Genomic DNA, 23,562 nt, shown 5'->3' on the forward strand with positions numbered 1-23,562 from the left:
CACAATTATGTAAAAAGGAAAAGTATGCATTTATAGTATTCCGGAGTCCTCAAAATTACCCCTTATTTGACGATAAGAGATTTTAATAACCACACATTTTTATTTTTATTAAAAGTTAGAGAGATATTGAGATTTTACGTTAAGGAGGAAGGTGTAATTTGATTTTTTTTTTTTTTTTTATTTAAAGAAACAATCTAAATAAGATGTACAGCTTTTTATATAGATAAGGGTTTTTTTTTTTTTTTTTTTTTTGAGAAGAGATTAAAATAAGTTGATTGATGACAATTTTGGCGTTTATGGTTGGACCATCAGCCATTGATCGTGATCATGAATGCAGCACAAAGCGGGTGATGTTGATATCCCATATATGACGTACGTGCCATGGCCTATCAATTTCCATGGTTACTATAAAGCCACACCTCCCTAGTAAACCCCACTCTGATTTTGGTTAAACGTAAGTCAGAGTCTGAACTTCTCTTAGAGCTGTGGATATGGCTGGGAAACTCATGAAAGCAGTGCAGTATAATGGCTATGGCAAAGGACCTGATGGCTTACAGGTCATTCTATTTCAAGTATTTTATTTCTTATTGTATTTTTTATTGAAATAAAATAATTAGTAGATTACGGTTAGCTTTAATTGGTTTGAATTACTTTACACTAAAAACAAAAAATGGTTTTTCAGTGGTACTTTGTTAGTGACTACATGTGGGAGGGTCAAGACGTAACCAAAAGTTATATAGTTTTGAATTAGATTGTTTCGTGGAATCATAATTGAATTTGGGTGGTGACCCAGTTGATAATTTTGTGAGATACAGGTTGAAGAAAGGGCTTCCTGTTCATTGTGTTTGTTTTCCTTTTAATTGTACATAAGCGTTGTTTGTTGGAGAATGAAAATGGTTTTTGTTATTTTTATTAAATTTTAAGGAATTTGCTGTCATTTATTTTAACTTATGGCATCTACTTCATGATAAGTGATGTTATGTCAAGATATCAATTAGTTTTGGGTGTGGGCAGAATTCAATCCCAATCCCTCATTGGGCAAATTAGTTTTGGTTTACTTAATTGAGTATATGGAATATATATAGGTTGTACCTAGTGCGAAAAACTCAATTCTGTGTACAAAATCTTATTGAAGTAGAAGGCTAGATGGGTAATGGGTTACAGTTTCAGTATACATGATTCTTTGTGAAGATAGACTGTGAGAAAAAGACTTGTAGCACCATGGAAAACCAAAATCTCTGCATTTGAATATCAGGACCTTCTATTATGTGATTGTTTGATTTGCTAAAATCTTCAAATTTTATTTCTAGTTGATATGAAGTTTTAGATCAGTATTTAGGCTGTATAGGCAATAAGGTGAGTTGTCTTTTGCACTTTACTACTTTATTTACAAAGCAATAAAGCCATTGACAATTTGACATGGCCTTATTAAGATCACATGACTGCTTCAACTGAATCTTTCGTGAATTTCATGCTTGTTTGCAGCATGTTGAAGTACCGATTCCCACTCCCAAAAATGATGAGGTTTTGTTGAAATTGGAAGCAGCAAGTCTAAATCCATTTGACTGGAAAGTTCAGAAAGGCATGCTGAGGCCTTTTCTTCCTCGCAAGTTCCCTCACATACCTGGTAAATCAGTGTGCTTTTGCTCCAATCCATGACACCCACACCCCCACCACCCCCAAAACCCCACAAAGGTCATACCCAATGCACAAAATTCCCATTTTTTCTGGGTTTGGTTGCAATAATGATTTTTTTAGACAATATTTTACTTTGGGAGATGTATGGGAATTTTTAGACCTCTTTGCATTTCAGAATCTTTTATAATTGGGTCTTGAAGTTGCTTGAATATGCATGCAAAACTAATGAAATACAAAACAGAAAGAAGGTGGGGAAAGGAGGAATAATAAAATTAATACCAACAAATTATTTTTTGAATTATTGGTATAATTTGGGTTTTGTAAACTTTTGAAAACCATTTATTCTTAGCTAAAGAAATTTCTTGTTGGAACTTGGAACAGCTTCTGATGTGGCAGGAGAGGTTGTGGAGGTTGGACCAGGAGTGACAAATTTCAAAGCTGGTGATAAAGTTGTAGCTGTGGTTAACCCAATGGTTAGTGGTTGTATATACCTTTTGGATAGTTTTCCTGTTAGCTTAGGCACTTCTACTTTTGGATAAAGGAAAAAGTTGCCTTTCAGTTTACGAGAACCATGGTTCCTCTTGAGCTCATGCATTATATTTCTAAAACTTCCTACAGTGTATTGTTTCTCCATTGTAGTGTAGAGTGTAGACTTGAGCTCATGCATGGTTGAATACTCGTACATAAGTTATTTAAACATTTTAATATTTTTGCTGTACTAGAAACTTAACCACACATCTTGTCAAACTAGCACAGTTTCATCATATGTGACACTTTGGCTCAGAACTTTGCCATAAGGGTGCGCACATGTTAACATGCATTTTATGTTCATGACAAAACCGTAGATTTCCTTGTCTTAATTTATACATTCTTAAATGTTTGTACTCGGTGATTGCAAGCAATGCTATCAAAACCAGGCTGGACTGATTGGTCGAATCAATGAGCATCCCAGCTTTTTTTCTTTCACCAAAGTGGACTAAACTTCACGCCACTTGAACCAGCAAGCTTCAAAGTAGCCTGGTGTAAATAAGGACAAGGTTAACTGAGTCTGAAGAGGAGGGGAACAAGTTGTGAAGTCATTAGAGCTTAATGGTTTTCTATGTGCAAGTGACATGAAGAATAAACTTTTTCAAAAGCTGATCTTAAAGAACCCTTTTCTTATGGAAACATTATTATTAAGAAACTTCTCAATATTCTCCACATATTTTCTAAGTATTCGATTTTCAGATATGTGTGGTGTGCATTAGACACAGAGCTGGCTTCTTCCAAAAGTACCTAGTATGGGAGGTACTAGATATGGTCATTAGGCTTGACTGTGCTATTTTATCTAAACCAATTTTAGGTTTCCTCAGTTTATGAACCTGCTGATATAGAATGTGTCATCTATAGTATGTCATGCATTAATTTTCTAAATTTCTACTATCTTAATGTCTGTATGGTTTGTGTAATGTAAATGAATGACAGAATGGTGGTGGACTAGCAGAGTTTGCTGTGACCAAGGAGAACATTACAGTTGCAAGACCATCTGAACTTTCAGCAGACAAAGTAGTAGGCTTGCCAATTGCAGGTTTGACGGCTCACCAGGCTATAACACAATCAGCTGGTGTCAAGCTTGATGGAAGTGGAAAGAAGAAGACAAATATTCTGATAACTGCTGCTTCTGGTGGTGTGGGTCACTATGCTGTTCAACTGGCCAAGCTTGGCAATACTCATGTGACAGCCACTTGTGGTGCTCGCAACATTGAACTTGTAAAGAATTTAGGTGCTGACGAGGTTCTTGACTACAAGACCCCAGATGGGGCAGCTCTGAGGAGCCCCTCTGGCATAAAATATGACGCAGTTATTCACTGTGCAACAGGCATTCCTTGGTCTACTTTTGAGCCTAATTTGAGCCCAAATGGTAAGGTAGTTGATATTACTCCTAGCCCTAGTGCCCTGCTGACTTTTGCCCTGAAGAAACTTACATTGTCCAAGAAGCAATTGGTGCCACTAATAGTAATTCCCAAGAGTGAGAACCTCCAATATCTTGTTAACTTGGTCAAGGAAGGGAAGCTCAAGACAATAATTGACTCAAAATATCCCCTGCGCAAGGCCAAAGATGCTTGGTCTAAGAGTATTGATGGCCATGCAACTGGGAAGATCATTGTGGAGCCTTAGGTAAATGTAATATGCCCTGAATTTCTGAAGTTGATGTAATTCAATAATAAGATTAGTTAAGGGCCATGCATATACAGATATGGAAAACAATGCATCTGGGGATGTTTGGTTTTGCCTTGTAATTAAGTTCAATCGACCTGTTTCTGCAAAATGATGATGTTTAGGTTATATGTTCTTGTTGTGGCTTTGGTCATGTTTGTTATTTAATACAGATTCTCTCACCTGTCTCACTGGGACAGTGGGAGTCCTGGGACCTTGCCATGTCAATACAAACACAGAATTGAAACACAATAGTAGTTAGCAACAATTGTAGACAAGGATCCTGCTAAATCATGTAGCAATTGGAAACCTTTTAAAATACTATAGATAATAAATAAATAGCTCTCCAACGGTCTAAGCACTCAGTCTTGAAAAGTGAGTCTAAATTATAATATGCCTTAAAACAAAACAAAACAAGCAAACAAAATTGAAATTTAACAACTTTTTTTCACATATATTGGAAACTTTGTAAAGAAATCAAGAATTCAAGATCATTTCTGACTCTGAAAAAGTGATTCTCAACCGTCTACTCAAACAAAAAGAAGAACCTATTGGATCATTTTTGGTTTATTCTGTTCTTGCTGGGTGAGTATGGACTATTGAGTCAACATATTGGGTATGTCATTTTAAAAATAAGATCGGTCAAAGAACTGGAAAATGGCATAATTCATAGTTTTTATTAGTTGAAATGCCAAATTTTATAGTTTTTACTTTTTACCCAGAAAAAGGCTAATTTGCTCGTCGCTGGTAGAGTTTTCTCTAGAAAACTTTCGCCAGGTTGTGGCATTATCGTCCCTTCCTTGGAAGGAGAGTGTGTCCCTTGTAATAACACTTTTATTACAAGGCTAGGAGGTTCTTTTTAAGGGGCTTGGGAAACACTAAGTGAATACTCAGGTTTTTATTAGACATGGAAGACTTAACAAAACACCGAAGCTCTCTATCTCTCTTGGAAAGAGAGGGCCCTGGTCAACGTCTGAAGAGCGAGCAAGCCATTACTGAACATGGCATCGTTGCAAGACTCCTAACCAAACGTCCTTTAAATATAGATGCCATTGCCACCACCTTCACCCCTCTCTGGAGATCCAAGTCGGGTTTCAAGGTCATGAACATTGGCGATCACGTTATTCTTTTTTCTTTTGATAACAAGACAGATGTGGAGCGTATTCTCCCTTCGAAGCCATGCAGCTTCGACAAGCACATCACTACTCTCTCCCGCTACGATAAGGATTCCACAATCAAAGCTTCAGAACTAACAAAGGTTGCCTTCTGGGTCCAAGTCTATGACATCCCACTGCGCTTCAAGCATAGAGAGATTGCATAACAAAAATGTGATCCAGTAGGAATGATACTACACCCTAACAAAGCTACGAATTATGATGGAGGCAGTTTCATAAGAATCAGAGTATTGATTGCTCTTAGCCTCTTTGCAGAGGTAGACTCATAACCCTGGAAGCTAGCAAGGTTCACTAGGTTTCCTTCAAGTATGAACGGCTCCCCAACCTCTGCTACTAGTGCGGTTGCCTTGTGTACGACGACAGAGATTGCGAGACTTGGATGGAGAGGGAAGGCAGCCTAAACTTTGGAGACCAGCAATTTGGATCTTGGCTCCGAGCTCCTCCTTTCAACGCCTCATGGAAGAAAGTAGTTACGGTCCCAGGTTTCTTTGTGAAGAAAAATTCTGGCACTGCCAGCCTCTCTACCTCGACCTCACCCCCCATTCCACTGACGATGGAGCATCAAGGCACCACTGAATCTACTCCTTCTCCCCTAAAGGCATTAAATGTGAGCTTTGAGAATCAAGGGAGCGAATCTGTTAGCGAAGCGGATTTCGCTCACCAATGAATATTGGAGAGATCCAAGGAGGACCCCGTGCCAAATTTCTCGAAGCTTAATGATTTTGAGAAGACAATACAAGAATTAGACAATGAAATCCACTGCTTTGACAAGGTGGCGGCAATCTCTTTGGGTTCAATTGATTCCCTGCCCGCTACAGAACAGGCCTACTCATCCCAATCAGCCCTCCCATCAGGCCCAACCATTGAGGGTTCCCATTCACAGCCCAAGAAGCCCACTCCACTAAATGACTTGTCAAACATTGACCTAGACCATATTCACCTCAAAGCCCAACCAAAAGGTAAATGGGTAAGAATCCTAAGGCCCATCCACACCAAAGGTAGCCATAACTTAGTGGCTATCTTAGGTAAACACACTCCCCTTAATCCTTTAGAATCCTTCATCCCAACAAAATGTAGAGTCCGTGTCGGCGCTGCCCAAGATGAAAACTGCCCACCAACAGCGAAGGTTGTTCTTCAGCCCCGCCGAGAAAGATGAGTTGGCTCTGCTAGAATGTGCTTTAGATGAGTGTGGTCTCATGGACCTTGGATATGTTGGAGAAAAATTCTCTTAGAAAGGCAAACACGCAGGTGGAATGGTTCTAGAAAGACTTGACAGGGCGATGGCTAACAACAGATGGTTCTCTCTCTACCCGGGTTCCAAGGTTCAACACCTCCACACCCATTCCTTTTATCACAAAGCTATTCTAATCAAACCGGAAGGTATAATTCCGCACCTAAACCGCCCTTTCAAATTTGAGCAAATGTGGCTACGGGAGGGGGGTTGTAGTGATACGGTGAATAAAGTTTGGGGGCCAACATCTCGGAGTGCTACCATGGTACAGATTGCAGGAAAAATCCAAGTTTGTGGAGAAAAGCTCACGGTTTGGAGCCAACAGTCTTTTGGTAGTATCAAAAAGCAAATTGAAATTAAAGGAAGACTACTCTCCAAAGCCGAAATTGTTGTAGCCAAAGGGAAACAAGACTATGAGGTGGTTAAAGTTTGAAGAGCAGAAGGCAATGATCTTCTTGATAAGGAAAGCCAAATGTGGCAACAACAGTCGAGAGCACTTTTCCTTAAATGTGGTGATCGCAACATAAGCTATTTTTACAGCAACGCTTCCCATCGATTTCGAAGAAACAGAATCGCAAGTTTAAGAAACTCTTCTAACTTGTGGTGTACGAAGGACAACCTGATTAGAGATATTGCTTGTGAGTACTACTTCTCCCTGTTCACCTCATCCCATCCAACGGATTTTTTTGCGATTATGGAGGTAGTTAAACCTACTGTTACTTAGGACATGAATACTCAGCTCCTCAGAGCTTTCCTTAAAGAAGAAGTGGAAGAGGATATCAAACAGATGGAGTCTATTACTGCCCCAGGCCCTGACAGTATGCCACCCTTGTTCTATCAATCTTTTTGGTCTTTAATTGGTGAGGATATTCGCTCTGTTGTGCTTCATTGTTTGAATAACTGCAAAATTCCTAGAGAAATAAATAGTACCAATATCACCCTGATCCCAAAGGCCAAATCCCCTGAGTTTATCACTGATTATAGGCCGATCAGCCTATGTAATGTCATGTGTAGAATTGTCTCTAAAGTCCTAGCTAACAGACTAAAAGTTGTTCTCCCATCAGTAGTATCAGAGAACCAAAGTGCCTTTCAAGCAGGAAGGGTCATCACAGATAATATCCTGATGGCCTTTGAAACGCTCCACTACATGAAGCACCATCAAAAGGGTAAGTCAGGCTTCATGGCTCTAAAGTTAGACATGAGCAAGGCCTACGACCAGGTTGAATGGGTATACCTAGAGGTTCTTATAAAGAAAATGGGATTTGATGTGAGATGGGTTGATCTTATCATGGAGTGCATTTTGACTGTCAGTTATTATATCCTTATTAACGGCGAACCCTCTCCAATAATCCAACCCTCAAGAGGACTACGCTAGGGTGATCCACTGCCACCATATTTATTCCTCCTCTGCTCAGAGGGCCTTCACAGTCTATTACATGAGGCGGCGGAATCTAAATAGATCCGAGGTATGTCCATATGCAAAAGGGGCCTTCGGTTAACCCACCTATTTTTTGCCAATGATAGTTTAGTCTTCTGTAGAGCCTCTCTAGATGAATGTTGTAGAATTCAAGATCTGTTGGATTGTTATGAAAGGGCCTCTAGCCAGCAGCTGAATCAAAACAAAACCGGCTTATTTTTCAGCAAATCCACGCCTCCACTCATTTTAGATCAGATCAAAGACTCTCTGGGTGTTCAAGAGATCAAACAGTATGAAAAATACCTTGGCCTTCCCTCTCTAGTGGGAAGAAAGAAGAAGGCAAGCTTGCTTTAAATCAAGGAAAGGGTCGCGGCTAAGCTCCAGGGGTGGAAAGAACAGCTATTGTCACAAGCTGGTCATGAGATTCTCCTCAAAGTTGTCATACAGGCAATTCCCATCTATGCCATGAGCTGTTTCAAGCTCCCGGCCACTCTTTGTAATGACATTGAGATCTTAATTAGGAAATTCTAGTGAGGTTAGAGGAAATCAGAGGAAGATCCACTGGACCAAGTGGAGCTCTCTATGTAAACCAAAAAGCTTGGGAGGGATGGGTTTTAAAGAACTTCAGAAATTCAACGACACCATGCTAGCCAAACAGGTTTGGCAGTTGCTAGACAACAAGTCCTCTTTGTTTTACAGATTTTTTATGGCAAAATTCTTCCCAAACGTGCTAAGGAAGGCAATGGTTCATTCGCTTGGAAGAGAATATTAAATGGTAGAGAGGTGATCAAAAAAGGGGTGCAATGGAGGGTGGGAAATGGGTCCTTGATTCGGATCTATCATGAAAATTGGCTCCTTGATCCATATAATAAAAGAGTGGTGCCTCCGAGGGGTTTCCTTGGCAGTGATGCCTGGGTCTCAGTCCCAATCGATTCGGACCAACACTACTAGATTAAAGAAGCAATTGACAACATTTTCTTGCCCCATGAAGTTTCTCTGATCTAATCAATTCCGCTCAGCCTTAGCGATTGTGAGGATAAGTTGTTTTGGTCTCATACTCTTGATGGCACATACTCAGTCAAATCGAGGTACAAAGTTCTCATGGAGGAAGAGTTGAAAGACGAACCATCAGCCTGTGATTTAACACTTACTAAAAGCCTATGGAAGGGCATTTAGAGCTTATGAGTCCCCAGCAAGGTTAAAACTGTATTATGGAGAGCAAGGTCAGATTCACTGCCTTCAAAAGCTAATCTGGTGAAAAGGAAAATTGCAAATAATGGCCTCTGCCCGGGTTGCAAACTCAGAAGTGAGACCTCGCACCATGCTCTTTGGTCTTGCACTGCACTATCTCCAATTTGGGAGGTCAAGTTTACTTGGCTAAGGAAGATCTCCAGAAATTGCGATTCGCTGTTGGAAGTCATACAGCTCTACCAGGAACACAGTGATCTCTTGGATTTGTTTGCCATGATCGTGTCTTTGGTTTGGGCTCACAGAAATCAACTCCGTGTAGGTGAAAGCATTGTCCCGTTGGTTAAGATTAATGCCTTGGCTGTGGACAACCTGCAGGAGACCAGAGAGTAGCCTTATCACCCTAATCGCCCCCAAAGACAACTATAACCTCGAGCTGGAGTCCTCCACTAGCGGGTTGGGTGAAAATCAATTTTGACAGGGCAATGTTTAAAGAAAAGAATTTAGCAGGTCTGGGAGGTGTTATTCGAAATGACAAAGGTCTTGTTATGGCTGCCTTTACACAAACTATTCCACTGCCTACATCAGTAGAGATGATGGAAGTGTTGGTAGCGCACAATGCCATTGGTTTTACGCAAGAACTAAGTCTAAATCAGGTACTAATTGAAGGAGATTCGGAAACTATCATCAAAGCTCTTTCCAGAGGAGGATTGGACTCTTCAAGCTTCGAGCACATCATCAAGAAAATTAACTTAATATCCACTGCCTTCCAATGTTTATCCTTTTGTCATACCCATAGGCTAGGAAACAGAGTAGCTCATAGATTAACAAGATTAGCATGTAAGTATTCCCCATTCCAGGTTTGGATGGAGGAATTACCTCCTAATATTGAATTTGTGTACCTTTCTGAAATTCCTTAATAAAATTTCTCCTCCCCCCTCCTTCTGGGGTGGCTTCTCAAAAAAAACAAATGATCCGATTTTTAAAACCACGTTTTATTTAACATAGTTGAGCTCAAATTTATTGCTTAAAACTTTTAAGTTAAATCAAATGTAACTCTTTTTATTTGGAAAGCAAAAGCCTTGAACTGAAGAGCTATCCATTTCAATTCTCAATCACATTTAAAAAGTAGCTCTGTTGCAATTCAATTAAGTGATTATCACTTGGTTAACCAAAAAAAAAAAAGTGATTATCACCAAGTCCAACCCATCAATCAATCCCTCTGTTCCACTTTAGATCATTTTGGAGCTTTCCATTACGTGAAATTGACTCAATATAGGATGAAACAAACAAATCAAGGAAGAAATTATTCACTTTAGCATCTAAAATTTTTTTAGGGAAAATTATGAAATACACCCATAAAGTCTAGAGTTGTTTAAATTTTACACCATAAATTCTTGTTTGTTATCAAAAGTAGTCCATCTGCTAGTCCACTAATGGAGGATCTATTTTTGCTAACGGATGAGAACTTTAGGGTGTAAAATTTAAATTTTCAAACTTCAAAGTGTAAAATTCAAATAACACAAAACTTTAGGGTGTGTATTTGCAATTTACCAATTATTTTAAAAGTAATTCTAGTACCACTTAAAAAACTAAAACCTTTGTCACAACTCACAACTATCTTACCAGGTGGATGTGACTGGCTAGCAATTACTTTCATGTGAACTATAACTTTTTTTCACCACTAACAATCTGTCACGTGGACAAATGTACTATTATTTATGCCAATCCATGGGAAAACAAACTATATTATATAAGTATTTATTTTGGTTTTAAAAGAACAAAAGTTCATTTGAAAGATATTTTTAAAATGAAAATTAAAAATAAAATTGTTGTTATAATGAGAGAAAGAGATCTAAACCCTGAATGTTTTGGTTGAAAATATTTATAAAAAAAAAAAAAAAAAATCAGTTGAGTTACAAGACTCTTGACGAGATTTAAAAAGGTAGACAAAATTATTCATCAACATATATAAAATTATATAGAAAATTCATGTGTGTTGGAGAATGTACCATCTACTACCACTACCAAGAGGAAGTATACCCTGTTATGGGTGTATGCTTCCTCCCTCTCACAAGTTGTGGGTCCCACCAGCTGTGATAGGAGAGAAACATACACCCATAAGAGCATTCCCATCCGAAAATTGTATCCTATCCTATTTTACCATCCCCAAAAGCTACTTTATCAAGTATACCATACTATTTTACAATACTCCCAGTATCTCAACTTTTATTTTATAATACAACACATTAAACTAATATAAATTATACAATAAAATAAAAATAAAAGTTTCTATCACTCCCCTCTCTCTCATTTTTGTCCCTGTCTTTGTCCCTCTCTCAACTACCAAACAACGTAATCACCACCACAACACCACCATGCCCACCACGCCACCAAAATCTCACCGAAACCAAAACTCCATTTTACAACACTCCTAACATCCCTCTACCCCTAGCACCGGCCACACAAAAAAAAAAAAAAAAAAAAAAAACTAGCCACCATGCCACCCACCGAGAAACCCACCAATCTCCACTAATCCAAACCCACGCCACCACTTGACCCATGATACATCGATCCACCTATCCAAACCCATCACTTGACCCACAACTCCAAACCCACCACCTGACCCACGACCCATATGACTCACTGATCCAAACACAACCCACCATGATCTCCGATCTCCGATCTTCATCGATCCATGCCGATCCAAAATCCAAAATCCATGTCGATCGCCATGCCGTGTCCATGAACCCAACCTAGCTCCGGTGTACGCTTTGAACGAGAAAGAGAGATGTGAGATGAGAGAAAGAGTGAGGACTGAGGAAGGAGGAGCTCTGTAAGAGAGAGAGAGTAAATGAGAAACACTGAAACAAAACTGAGAGTGAGAGAAAGCAAAAAATGAAAAAGTGAAAAATAATAAAATAATATTTTTTGGTTTTACAATTGAGCTACAGTGCAATTCTACATTTAGAATCACATTGTAGCACAATTGCAATTTTTTTTGCAATAGTCAAATTTTACAATTTCGGATGACGTAGGGGTTTTGGGCTTTTATGCTAAATTGAACCAATATATGACATATGCCATTCCCGAGAAACCCACCAATCTCCACCGAGAAACACACCAATCTCCACTTATCCAAACCCACGCCACCACTTGACCCATGATACATCGATCCACCTATCCAAACCCATCACCTGACCCACAACTCCAAACCCACCACCTGACCCACGACCCATACAGCTCACTAATCCAAACACAACCCACCATGATCTCTGATCTCCGATCTTCGTCGATCCATGCAGATCCAAAATTCAAAATCCATGCCGTGACCACAAACCCAACCTAGCTCTAGTGCAAGCTTTGAACGAGAAAGAGAGATGTGAGATGAGAGAAAGAGTGAGGACTGAGGAAGGAGGAGCTTTGTGAGAGAGAGAGTAAATGAGAAACACTGAAACAAAACTGAGAGTGAGAGAAAGCAAAAAGTGAAAAAAATTAAAATAATATTTTTTGATTTTACAATTGAGCTACAGTGCGATTCTACATTTACAATCGCACTATAGCACAATTGCAATTTTTTTTGCAATAGTCAAATTTTACAAGTCCGGATGACGTAGGGGCTTTGGGCTTTTATGCTAAATTGAACCAATATATGGCATATGCCATTCCCGAGAAACCCACCAATCTCCATCGATCCAAACCCACCAATCTCCACTGAGAAACCCACCAATCTCCACTGATCCAAACCCACGCCACCACTTGACCCATGATACATCGATCCACCTATCCAAACCCATCACCTGACCCATAACTCCAAACCTACCACCTGACCCATGACCCATACAGCTCACTAATCCAAACACAACCCACCATGATCTCCGATCTCCGATCTCCGTCGATCCACGCCGATCCAAAATCCAAAATCCATGCCAATCGCGCGCCATGCCGTGACCACAAACCCAACCTAGCTCTGGTGCAAGCTTTGAACGAGAAAGAGAGATGTGAGATGAGAGAAAGAGTGAGGACTGAGGAGGGAGGAGCTCTGTGAGAGAGAGTAAATGAGAAACACTAAAACAAAACTAAGAGTGAGAGAAAGCAAAAAGTGAAAAAGTGAAAAATAATAAAATAATATTTTTTGGTTTTACAATTGAGTTATAGTGCGATTCTACATTTAGAATCGCACTGTAGCACAATTGCAAATTTTTTTTGCGATAGTCAGATATTACAAGTTCGGATGATGCAGGGGTCTTGGGCTTTTATGCTAAATTGAACCAATATATGGCATATATCATTCCCAATTTGAATGCTCTAACAAGGTGCATTTTCTCCACTACCAAGTAGGGCTTTGAGTCACTTTGATTAAGACAATAAATATATATCCATGCATGCACACTTTCTCATCACCCAAAACCTTGTGATCCATCAGGCTACCGAATATGAGTAAAATCTATCTCATGTCCGTAAATCTCAAACACTGAAAGATAATACTCTATATGTTTAGGAGAAATTAAAGTACCTCGCCCCACTTGAACAAACCATGGCTCAACCAAGGTTGTCTTCATTAATATTGGGTTACATATTACTTGGCCCCGAAGCCAAATAATTACTAGCTTTTTTTTTTCCCCCGAAACTAGAAAAAAGAAGAACAAGAAAATACTAGTAGAAAAGGGATAGTATTATTTATTTGTTTAATTTAATTTATTAATAAAATTGCAATCCAATTCGGCGTGGGAAAGGAAAGCCACACCGCCTTGGACAAGGTATATATATATTAATTAGCCTTAACCCTTCTTCTTTGTGCTGTGACTTCCTTCTCCTATATAAATCTTGGGTTCTCTCAAACCTTGATGTTTATGGTACGTGGTTTTCTTAACTATTTTTGCCTTTAATTTTCATCCCTATTTATTTTTACAATTTCTTTTTCATCCCAATTTTATTTATTAGCTCAAAAAAAGAGATTGCTATTTGATGTATAAGCAATTAGAACGAAAATTACATTCTTTGTTTATTAGAACCTTTTTTTTTCCCTTGTCTAAAAGAATGGTTACTCTAATTTGTAATTACTTCGTTTGTAGCTAGTTCTGTTCTCTATAAGCATAAGTCTAGTTCTTTTTGACTTGATGATAGGTTACCGTACGTCAATATGAAATTGGTTTCATCTTTCAATTCTTATGTATTATTATAATTCGCTTACATTAAGCTTATAATTTTATACTTATAAAAACATTAGCATTAGGAGTATAAAACCCCCCACAAATTGCTATTTAGCAATTGAGAACCCAAAACAATGCTTCAACCCAGTGTATATATCTAAAAAAATTTAGCATTGGTAAACGGTAACTGTTCATGAGTTTGTAAATCTAAAATAATATAATTTATTCACTTTCTCTCTCAATCTGTTTTGTTGGGGTAAATAAATTGTTTATATTGTTTAATGTTGTAGTTTATATCATTTTAATAAATTGTAGGTAAAAATAAAAATTGGGATAATGGGATGGTAAAATACATAATGTAATTTTTTTCTCTCTCTAACAATGTTATTATCAAGTTCCAACTATTTTTTTTTGTGGGGTTAAATATTTGCTTTATGATACTAAAATTTTTGGGGTCATGTAGGTGGGAGTGTTGAGAGATCGATATTGATCCTAAACAATGAAGCCGGAGTCAAAGAAACTTCGCAATTTTCAGACGGACTCCCCTGGTGTTAATTCCAGCATATGTAAGCTGCGAAGAAATTATGGCTATGTTGACTTACGTGTGCTATTAGACCCGAATTATGTAGAGGAAAAGGCATATAGTGATAGTGAAGACGAAGATGATTCAGCATCCTATATTGCCAATAACAAAGATAAGGCTGCTCCAGCTTACGACTTCAGTGAGTTATCTAAGGCCATGCATCTTTCAGTGATCAATGATGCTGCTTCTTCTTCTTCTTCATCCGATGCCAATAATGTTGGTGCTACAAACAAAGAAAATGGAACTACTGCTTCAGCTTACGACTTCAGCAAGCTCTCGGAAGCAATGCATGACATTCAGGAAAAGGAAAGACAAGAAGCTCTTGCGAGATTAAGGCATTTCCGTCCACCCATGTTGAGATATAACGCTCATCCAATTCCACCGCAAACAATGCGACTCCATTTATTGAAACAGAAACAGTACTCCCAAGAAGATGCTACCCACTGAAGTTATGCTCATGTATGCTTCAATATTAGGACAAATTAATTTCCTTCTTTTCTATTTCAGTTTTGTTCATCTTGAGGTGTCAATGATATTTCTTTAAAGTAATGCTGAAATTTTTTTTATTTTTGATACAAGAATGCTTTGGATGTCTATAGGAATAGGTTTCATCAAAACTAATAAAGGAAAAGATGGACCTACTAGCTGAGGCATGTGCTACTGCATTACCATAGCTATTAAGACGAGAGAAGTAGTTGCTTTGTAAAGAGCCAACAATAGACATAACGTCGTTTAAGATATGACCAAAAGAAGACATGGCCATGTTACCGAAGAGCATTGATGACACTCAGTGGATCACCCTTGAAGCTGGACCGATGCAACTTGATCTCTAGGCCTTCTTGCAGCCAAAATTTCCAAAACTTCAACAGATGAATATAAACGAATTTTTTTCTGATCAAGTTGCCATAACTTCTCCTTTAGAATTCAGAATTTACAACCCCCGTCTCAGCCTCATTTGTTTGTTCAAATACTGCTCTGTCGAAGTTTGTCTTATACCGTCTAGGCTGTTTTTTTGTTACCACCAAAATTTTATCAAGAGTGATGGATGGTCCCTTCAAGCGAATCTTCGAGGCAACGTTAAGTCCATTAAACTCCAAATTCCAAACTCATTTAATCTCACTGCAAGTCCACAAAGCATCGAGGGTAGTTTCTGGAGATTCAGACAAGCTACGAACATTCTCATTTATAATCTTACGCTTTTGAAGATTTGTTTTAGACTTTTAGTTGGTATAGCCTCAGAGCAAGCCCACCAGATAAAGGTCTTCACTCTTCAGTCTTCACCTTGTTTGGTACATTCATCTTCCAAATACTTGCCCAGAAATCTTCATTGCCGCACCAAAAGAACTTGAGCCATTGTCCCTTTCTCCTTCTTCACACAACAATTTAACCGTGTGGGAAACCTTCTTGCTTCTTAGCCAAATCAAACAAGCATCTTGATTTGTAGCACACAGTGGGATAGTTTTCATTTTTTGGGCTTCAAAAGTTCAAATGGTAAGAAAAACATTATCAAGCATATCATGGTTCCACCAACCCGTGTCACTATCAATAGGAAAGGACATTTTTGTATCATGAGGGCATGAGGCAGTAAAGACAGCGAGGGAGATCACTCTATGCTGATTTTCTCTTGGTAACCAATTTTCTTCATAAGTTCTCACCTGTTCTCCACATGGCCCTTTCTGAGATTACCTTCTTGCTTGAATAATACTACTCCTGCAGGCATAGGACCCGAAGACACTTTAGCAGCATCAAGGACTGTGCTTGTAGGAAAGTACTTAGCCTAAAATACCCGATAAGAGAGTGTTTCTGTATCTAGCAAGCTTAGAGTATTAGCATGGGACTGTGTAAAAACCACTTCAATTACTATTTTGCCCACCAACAAGTCTACACACCAGCTCCATCCATTTCTAAAAAAATTTACAAATTACAAACAATGAGTTCTTAAATATAGAACCTACTGTAGCGTTTGATGTAGAACAAAAAAAAAATTATTTTCACTCCAAATAATAAAAATTCATTTCTCTTTTCTCAATCTTAGGGTGTATTTGGATACTTCTTATTACTAAAAGCTGAAAATACTGTAGTAAAATAATTTTTAAATGTGTGAATAGTATTGTGAGACCCAGTTTTAAAGAAAAAGTTGTTGAATGAAGTACTTGTGGGTCTCGTGAACAATGCACGGGACCCACACAAAAAGGTCAAACGCCAGCTGTGGGAAACACAGACGCTATCCAAACCAGTCCTTAGTGATTGTTTGGATTGCGTTTTCTCCTCACATTCAGCGTTTGCGTTTTTATTAATGTTGGGACCCACGCTACAATAAAACAAAATAAACGCTGAAAAGTGCCAGCTGAAACGCATAGATGAACAGTAACCTGCACTGTTCATGCACGCGGATTACACTGTGTAGGAGACATTGAACACTGTTCACGGGACCCACTATCACTTTATTCAGAAAAAATATATTAAAAATGGGTCCCACGGTACTATTTACATATTTAAAAATCATTTTGCTACAGTGTTTTCAGTTTTTAGCAAAATAAATTATATCCAAATGGACCCTTAGTCTCTATCTCAACTCCCTCTCTCTTTAGCCACTATTCTCTCCATTTCTCCTTCTCTCAAACCTTGTTCTCTTTCTCAAACCTTGCTCTCTTTCTCAGACCATGTTCTTTCACTCGAAGAGGTGTAGATTGGTGGCTAAGCATGGTTTTGGTTCGTGGAGGTGGCGAAGTTTGGGTCTATAGATCAGCTTTTCTGTGGTTTGGGTCCGTGGATTGAATCTTAAGTCTAAGTCCATGTAGATCGTGGTGGTGGTGGGTTTGTTCATCGGTGGGTTTTTTTTTTTTCTATTTTTGAGATGGGTTTGGTGATTGATGGTGATGTGGGTTTAATGGGTTTGGGGTTGTTTTGGTTGTTGTTGTTGGTGGTTTATGGTGGATTTATGGGTTTAGTGGTGGTGGATTTATGGGTTTTTGTCTGTTGGAGGTGGTGGTGGGTGGCTGAATGGCGCAGCAGTGATGGGTCCATGAGGTTGTTGGTTTTTTTTTTTTTTTGGTTGGTGGTTGGTGGGTGTGTGTGGTGGTGGGGTGGTGGGTGGCAGAGCTCATCGGTGGGTTTTTTTTTTTTTTTTTTTTTTCCTATTTTTGATATGGGTTTAGTGATTAGTGGTGGTAGGTTTATGGTGGTGGTTTTGGTTGTGTTGATGGTGGTGTGGGTTTAATAGGTTTTGGGGTTGCTTTGGTTGTTATTGGTAGTGGTTCATGATGGATTAATGGGTTCAGTGGTGGTGGATTTATGGGTTTTTGTGTGTTGGAGGTAGTGGTGGGGTGTGTATGGTGCAACAGTGGTGGGGATAGTGGGGTTGCTGGGTTTTATTTTATTTTTGTTGGTGATTGCTGGGGTGTGTGTGGTGGTGTTATGGGTGGCTAAGCCCATCTTTCTCATGTGGTGCTTGGTGGAGAGATAGAGACAAAGGAAGAGGGGAAGAAGAGAGAAAAATGAATTTTTTTATATATTATTTTATTAAGTAGTTTATATTATTTTATTGAATTGTATGTAAAAATAAAAATTAAGATGTAAGGTAAATTGTGAAATAAGTTCGTAAAATAGATAAAGTAGTGTTTGAGGATGCAAAATATGTTGATTTTGTTTTTTTTTTTTTTTGCATCATCAGATGCTAATGCTCTTAGGAGGGAAGGTTCCTCTATAAAATGTCAACTCTAAGCGTAAAATGTAATTAGTTTGTTTTGAATATGATTGGGGCATTTTGTACTAAGTTTGGGGTGTGTGGTGGGACTTTTTTGTAATTTTGGGCTAGGCTGCCTCTTGTTGTACTGGGCCTAAGTATTCTAGATAAGAGAGTCAGGATCGGCCCATCTGCAACTCACTTTGGTCCGGCTTACACACAAACTATGCATTCGTTTGCCGAAACTAGTGTCACATGCCCATGTTAGGCGAAGCTGCCACAGAATAAAGTTGTGGCGGAATGTATACAACAAAACAATGATAAGCGAGATTACGTCATTGTTAGGCAAACTAAGTAAACAGCCTTTCGCAAAAAGAAAAGAAAAGAAAAGAACAAGTTGTAAAAGTAATAATAAAGGCTGGAGGAGAAACTATAGCAATAATCAGTGAAGTTAAAAAAAGAAAATAACTAGCTTGCCACATTCAGTTTAGTCACGGGGCTATGGCCAAGGAGAGAACCATTTCCTCAATGTGGGTAACCTCGTATGAGCATCCTACCGCGAAAATTACACACTTTGAGGGAGTGGACCTGAATGGCTTGTGCCCGAAAGTATTCCTTAGCAAAAGGTAGGCTTTAAGAGGGAGAGAAGAAGAAAACCTATTGGTGCATGCCTACCATTCCAATCTCTTTCGCTCTTTTTTTTCTAACTCTCTGTTTCTTTCCCTTGTTTTACTATTTCAATTCTTCCTTTTGTTTTTTCTCTTTTCTTTAGTGCTTTCTTGTGCGGCATGGTGGTGATCACTCTTGTGATGATTGCCATCGTTGCCTTTCCCCTTTACTGTGCACAACAAAGGCTCTTTATATATTGCCTGTCGTGACTGTTTTTTTTTTCCATTTTACCCCTTAACAACCTTTGTCTGGTCTGGGTGTCCTTGTCGACTACGACTGGTCTGTTTGCTCACTGTGGCCTTTTCATTTGCCACGGTATGGGTGTTCTCTCTTCCTATTCCTCATCGCATGCACCTAGTGGTTCCAACTCATCCTCCCTCTTTTGGGTGGTATGTCATCCTAGCAGGACATTACCCCCACAATAGGCTTCCCCTTCTCCCCACCGCCAGACCATACCTTCTCTTACCTTTGACCCATGACCCACCACTCCTGTATTGGTTGGGTACAGGCTGGTAGTGTTTGGTTCTTATGCATGCTGCACTTCCTGCGTACGTCCAAAACTTGTCTGCTACTCATGCGTTTGCCGTGGTCTGGGGCTTGTCTGTGCGTTCTACCGCCCATCCTTGACCTCTTATAGCGTGAACCGTCTTCTAGGCATCCTCGGCCCATTTCCTAATTATGCATTCCCATGGGCACCTTTCTAACTCTTTTGGGCTTCTTTGACTCAATTACTTTATCCTTCATCCTTGGGGCTCATGAGCTTTCCATCAATCCCTTTCTTTCTTACTTCATTACATTGGGCCTGTTGTGGCCAATTCTTGCTTTTCTTCATTACACAACGCCCATGGGTTTACTACTTCCTCCTTTGGGCTTCTTTGGGCCATTTACTTTCCTCAAGACCCATTTACTTATTTTATGGGCCTATGATCCATTATTCCTGCCGTTAATAGTTCATTCCTATTAATCCACTAACTCTCTTCTTGCCCATATTGTTGGGTTTCTTCTTGCTGCTAGGGTTTTCAAAAAATGAGTCTTAACAGGGTGTTCTTAGTGACTTGTTTTTTGTCAATAGAAGAGGCTTTGAATCCTAAGGTATTAATCAAAGAGGATATAGTCAAATTTATTTTAATTGGGTAAGAGGGTTGGCATGCTTTTTACATAATCTGAGAAATGAAGTGACCTAAATTCATAGGTTGATATTTCCTAGTCATGGCAAGTCCTTGAATGTTGTATTTGGTTGTTGCAGCAAACAAAATTAGCCACTTAGGGTTAGCTATGTGTTTTAGGCAAAAAAAATGGTAAAGCAAAAAATTTAGGCCATAGATAACAAAAGCATAAGAGCTCTTTTAGGGTTAAAATTATGGTACAAGACCTCCTTCATAAGCCTAAGGTGCTATAAGCATCCCTTTCCCACTTGGTAACACACATGGGTTGGATTCATGCAAAAAATCTGAAAGAAACCAAACTTTATCCTCCAAATCACACTCTTTTAATTTGTCCAATATGTAACACGAACTTGGTTCATGTTTAATATATATATATATATATATATATATATATATATATATATATATATATATATATATATATAAATTGGGCCACAAGGAAGTTAGGCTCGATTGAATCAAGTTTGTAGAAAATATGTCATGAAAACGGCCATTAACAACTTATAAGTAATAAGTTTGATTTATGGATGGGTAATATAAGAAGGTGTAGAAATATTTGTTTATTTTGTCATCAAAATGTTAATTCATTATAGTGTTTAAGGGAATAGATAAACATTGGAGGTGGAATTTAGAATCTCCAATGATAATGCACATCCTAAATTTCAATAAAGTGAAATGTGTTTTGTAGTTTTTGATGTTATTGGACAAATTTTTGGTTTATGTGAAATAGATTTTTTTTTCAAAATTTATTTTGCATTACTTATTTTTGGGGTTTAAAAGGAAAATCCCAAAAACAGATAGCCTCATTGCACATTGTCATTTTACTCTCATATTTATTAGAAAATATATATTCTCTCTCTTAACTGGTTTCTTTTTTCCTCATTCTTTTCATATTATATTATTCTTCAAAATCTCTCTCTCTCTCTCTCTCTCTCTCTCACACACACACACACACACATTTCCGATGACGTAGGGTCTCATTATGTTCATAGCTTCAATTAGCGAGCTTGTCCTTCCTTTTCCAACTTTCCTCCAATGCCAAGCTCCATCTTTCCTCCTCTAAAACCATGTAACTCTTCTCATGATGATGATCAAGTAGTTGTGCAGTGTTGTCAAATACATAGATCCGTTTGAGTGAAGATCAATGATAATGTCTAAAGATGCTTGATGTTTAAACTTTTAACTTTTTAAGTGAAGATCAATAATATGTTTAAAAGCTCATATTTTCCATATAATTTCTTTTACCAAATTAATAATTATACATCATTATTCAAGCACTGCACTTCTACCCTTCGTTCAAAAAAAGCACTAATGCACCACGTTAATACTTAGAGGGCGTTTGGATAGGCAAACGCGCGTCTACGTCCAGAGTTTTTTTTTTTTATGCGTGTTTGTTACTGTTTATTGGCCATGAACAGTGATTTTAGGCCAATGAACAGTAGCTTTTGGCATGAACAGTGTTTTTTACCCATTTAAAAATTATTTTGCTACAGTGTTTTCAGTTTTCAGTTTTCAGTTTTTAGTAATAAGTTCTATCCAAACAGACCCTTAGATTGGGTTTGGTATTGGCTTAAAAAACCAATTTTTTTTACTATTTAACTTATTTTGCTACTATTCAACATATTTTTGGTATTATTTATGGGTTTCAGTGCACTTTTTGGTATTATTCATTGGTCTCACTACATTATTTTAGCTAACTTTTAGCTTTATCTATAATACTTTCAGTAAATAGTTTTTAATTTTAGCTAAATAAATTGTTCCCAAATGGACTCTTAATATTAGACTTTATATTTCATCTAAAAATATATATATTTTATATTCATTCATCAAATTATAGTTTTTTTTTTTTTTTTGAAAGCATTCGTCAAATTATAGTTAAGTTTGGTAAGCTATATTTTTTTTGTTTTATAAATGCTCTAACCTAACTTTTTACCTATTAAAATATTTATTATATATAAGAATAAATTTATTCAGCTTTCGTTTTTGGTGGATATTCTATTTAACTTTTTCTGTGTATTGAAAAATTGTAGCACTCGGTATAGTTTATCCTCTATATAAAATTGGATAAACTATACACGTTACACTCTTAATATTAGACTTTATATTTCATCTAAAAAAAATAGATTTTATATTCATTCATCAAATTATAGTTTTTTTTTTAAAAGCATTCATCAAATTATAGTTAAGTTAGGTAAGCTATTTTTTTGTTTTATAAATGCTCTAACCTAACTTTTTACCTGTTAAAATATTTATTATATATAAGAATAAATTTATTCAACTTTTTTTTTGGTTGATATTCTATTCAACTTTTTCTGTGTGCTGAAAAATTGTAGCACTCGGTATAGTTTATGCTTTACATAAAATTGGATAAACTATACACGTTGCACTCTTGGCGGTAAAGGTATTAAAAATTCGTGCCTATCGGTTCACAGCATAGACCCGACTGTCCAAAAATGGTCCGAAGTCCGAACCACACGCTAAATGAACCCAACTCTCTCTCTCTCTCTTCTTTTTGACAAAAAACCCAACCACTAATCACTTAATAACGCTTTCGTCCCGCACCAGACGCTATATAATTCGACCATCAATATCAGGGCACTATCGTCATTCAGCACCAAAATGATTTTAAAGTTGTTTGGGGTATTCTCGTCATTCAGCATACGTTAGTCTTACTTTTCTTTTAAATAATTAATTTAAAAAAAAAGAGTAAAATATATTTTTTATCATAAAATTCAGGATGTTTGATTCTGTTTTCATATTTTTAGAATTGATTATTTAGACATTTAAATTTATAGAATTGAATCTTAGACCTATAAATAATGATATTCACAAAACTTTAAAAAAAAAAAAGTTAATATAATCCATTAAGTTATTTTTTTTTTAAAAAGTCCATTATTCGTTTGAAATTTCTTTATTATACTAAAATTAAAATTTTTTTACTGAAAGTATTATAGATAATATTAAAAGTTAGCTGAAATAGTATTCATGAATAGTATTAAAAAGTGCAATAAGACCCATAAAAAGTAGAAAAAATAATTGAATGGTAAAATAAGTTTGCAAAAATTATTTTTGCCAAACATACACTAAGGTAACGTTTAGATTGCGGTTGGTATTTTGTGTTTAGCATTTTGCCTTTTGTTTTTTAATTTTTTTTTCCATGAACAGTGCATTAAGGCAAATGAACAATGTTTTCATTTGTAAATAGTAATTGAAATTTTTTTTTAATTTTTTACTTTCAGTTTTTAGGGTGTATTAGGATACCGCTTATTTTGCTGAAAACTGAAAATATTGTAATAAAATAATTTTTAAATATGTAAATAGTACTGTAGGATCCAATTTTAAAGTTTTTTTTTCTTGAATAAAGTACTTGTGGGCCTGTGAACAGTGCACAGGACCCACTGAAAAAGCAAAAAAAACGCTATTCTTTTACTGCACGAGACCCACAGTGCACGTTCTCAAAA

General features: G+C 37.4%; 1 protein-coding gene across 1 annotated transcript; it reads left to right on the top strand.

The window, feature by feature from the left end:
- The first annotated feature begins 292 nt into the window (after nucleotides 1–292).
- On the top strand, nucleotides 293–3,963 carry LOC142618280 (chloroplast envelope quinone oxidoreductase homolog). The gene is made up of 4 exons (XM_075791187.1): nucleotides 293–557; nucleotides 1,486–1,627; nucleotides 2,020–2,111; nucleotides 3,103–3,963. The coding sequence occupies exons 1-4, from the start codon at nucleotides 492–494 to the stop codon at nucleotides 3,793–3,795; spliced, it is 993 nt and encodes a 330-aa protein (XP_075647302.1). The 5' UTR covers nucleotides 293–491; the 3' UTR covers nucleotides 3,796–3,963.
- The last annotated feature ends 19,599 nt before the right edge of the window (nucleotides 3,964–23,562 follow it).

This window comes from Castanea sativa, chromosome 12 (genome assembly GCF_040712315.1).
Source record: "Castanea sativa cultivar Marrone di Chiusa Pesio chromosome 12, ASM4071231v1".
Lineage (NCBI taxonomy): Eukaryota > Viridiplantae > Streptophyta > Magnoliopsida > Fagales > Fagaceae > Castanea > Castanea sativa.

Coding starts and splice junctions, on each gene's coding strand:
- LOC142618280 (XM_075791187.1), top strand. CDS start 492: ATGGCTGGGAAACTCATGAAAGCAGTGCAGTATAATGGCTATGGCAAA. Junction 558..1,485: donor AAGGACCTGATGGCTTACAG/GTCATTCTATTT, acceptor GCTTGTTTGCAG/CATGTTGAAGTACCGATTCC. Junction 2,112..3,102: donor TAGCTGTGGTTAACCCAATG/GTTAGTGGTTGT, acceptor AATGAATGACAG/AATGGTGGTGGACTAGCAGA.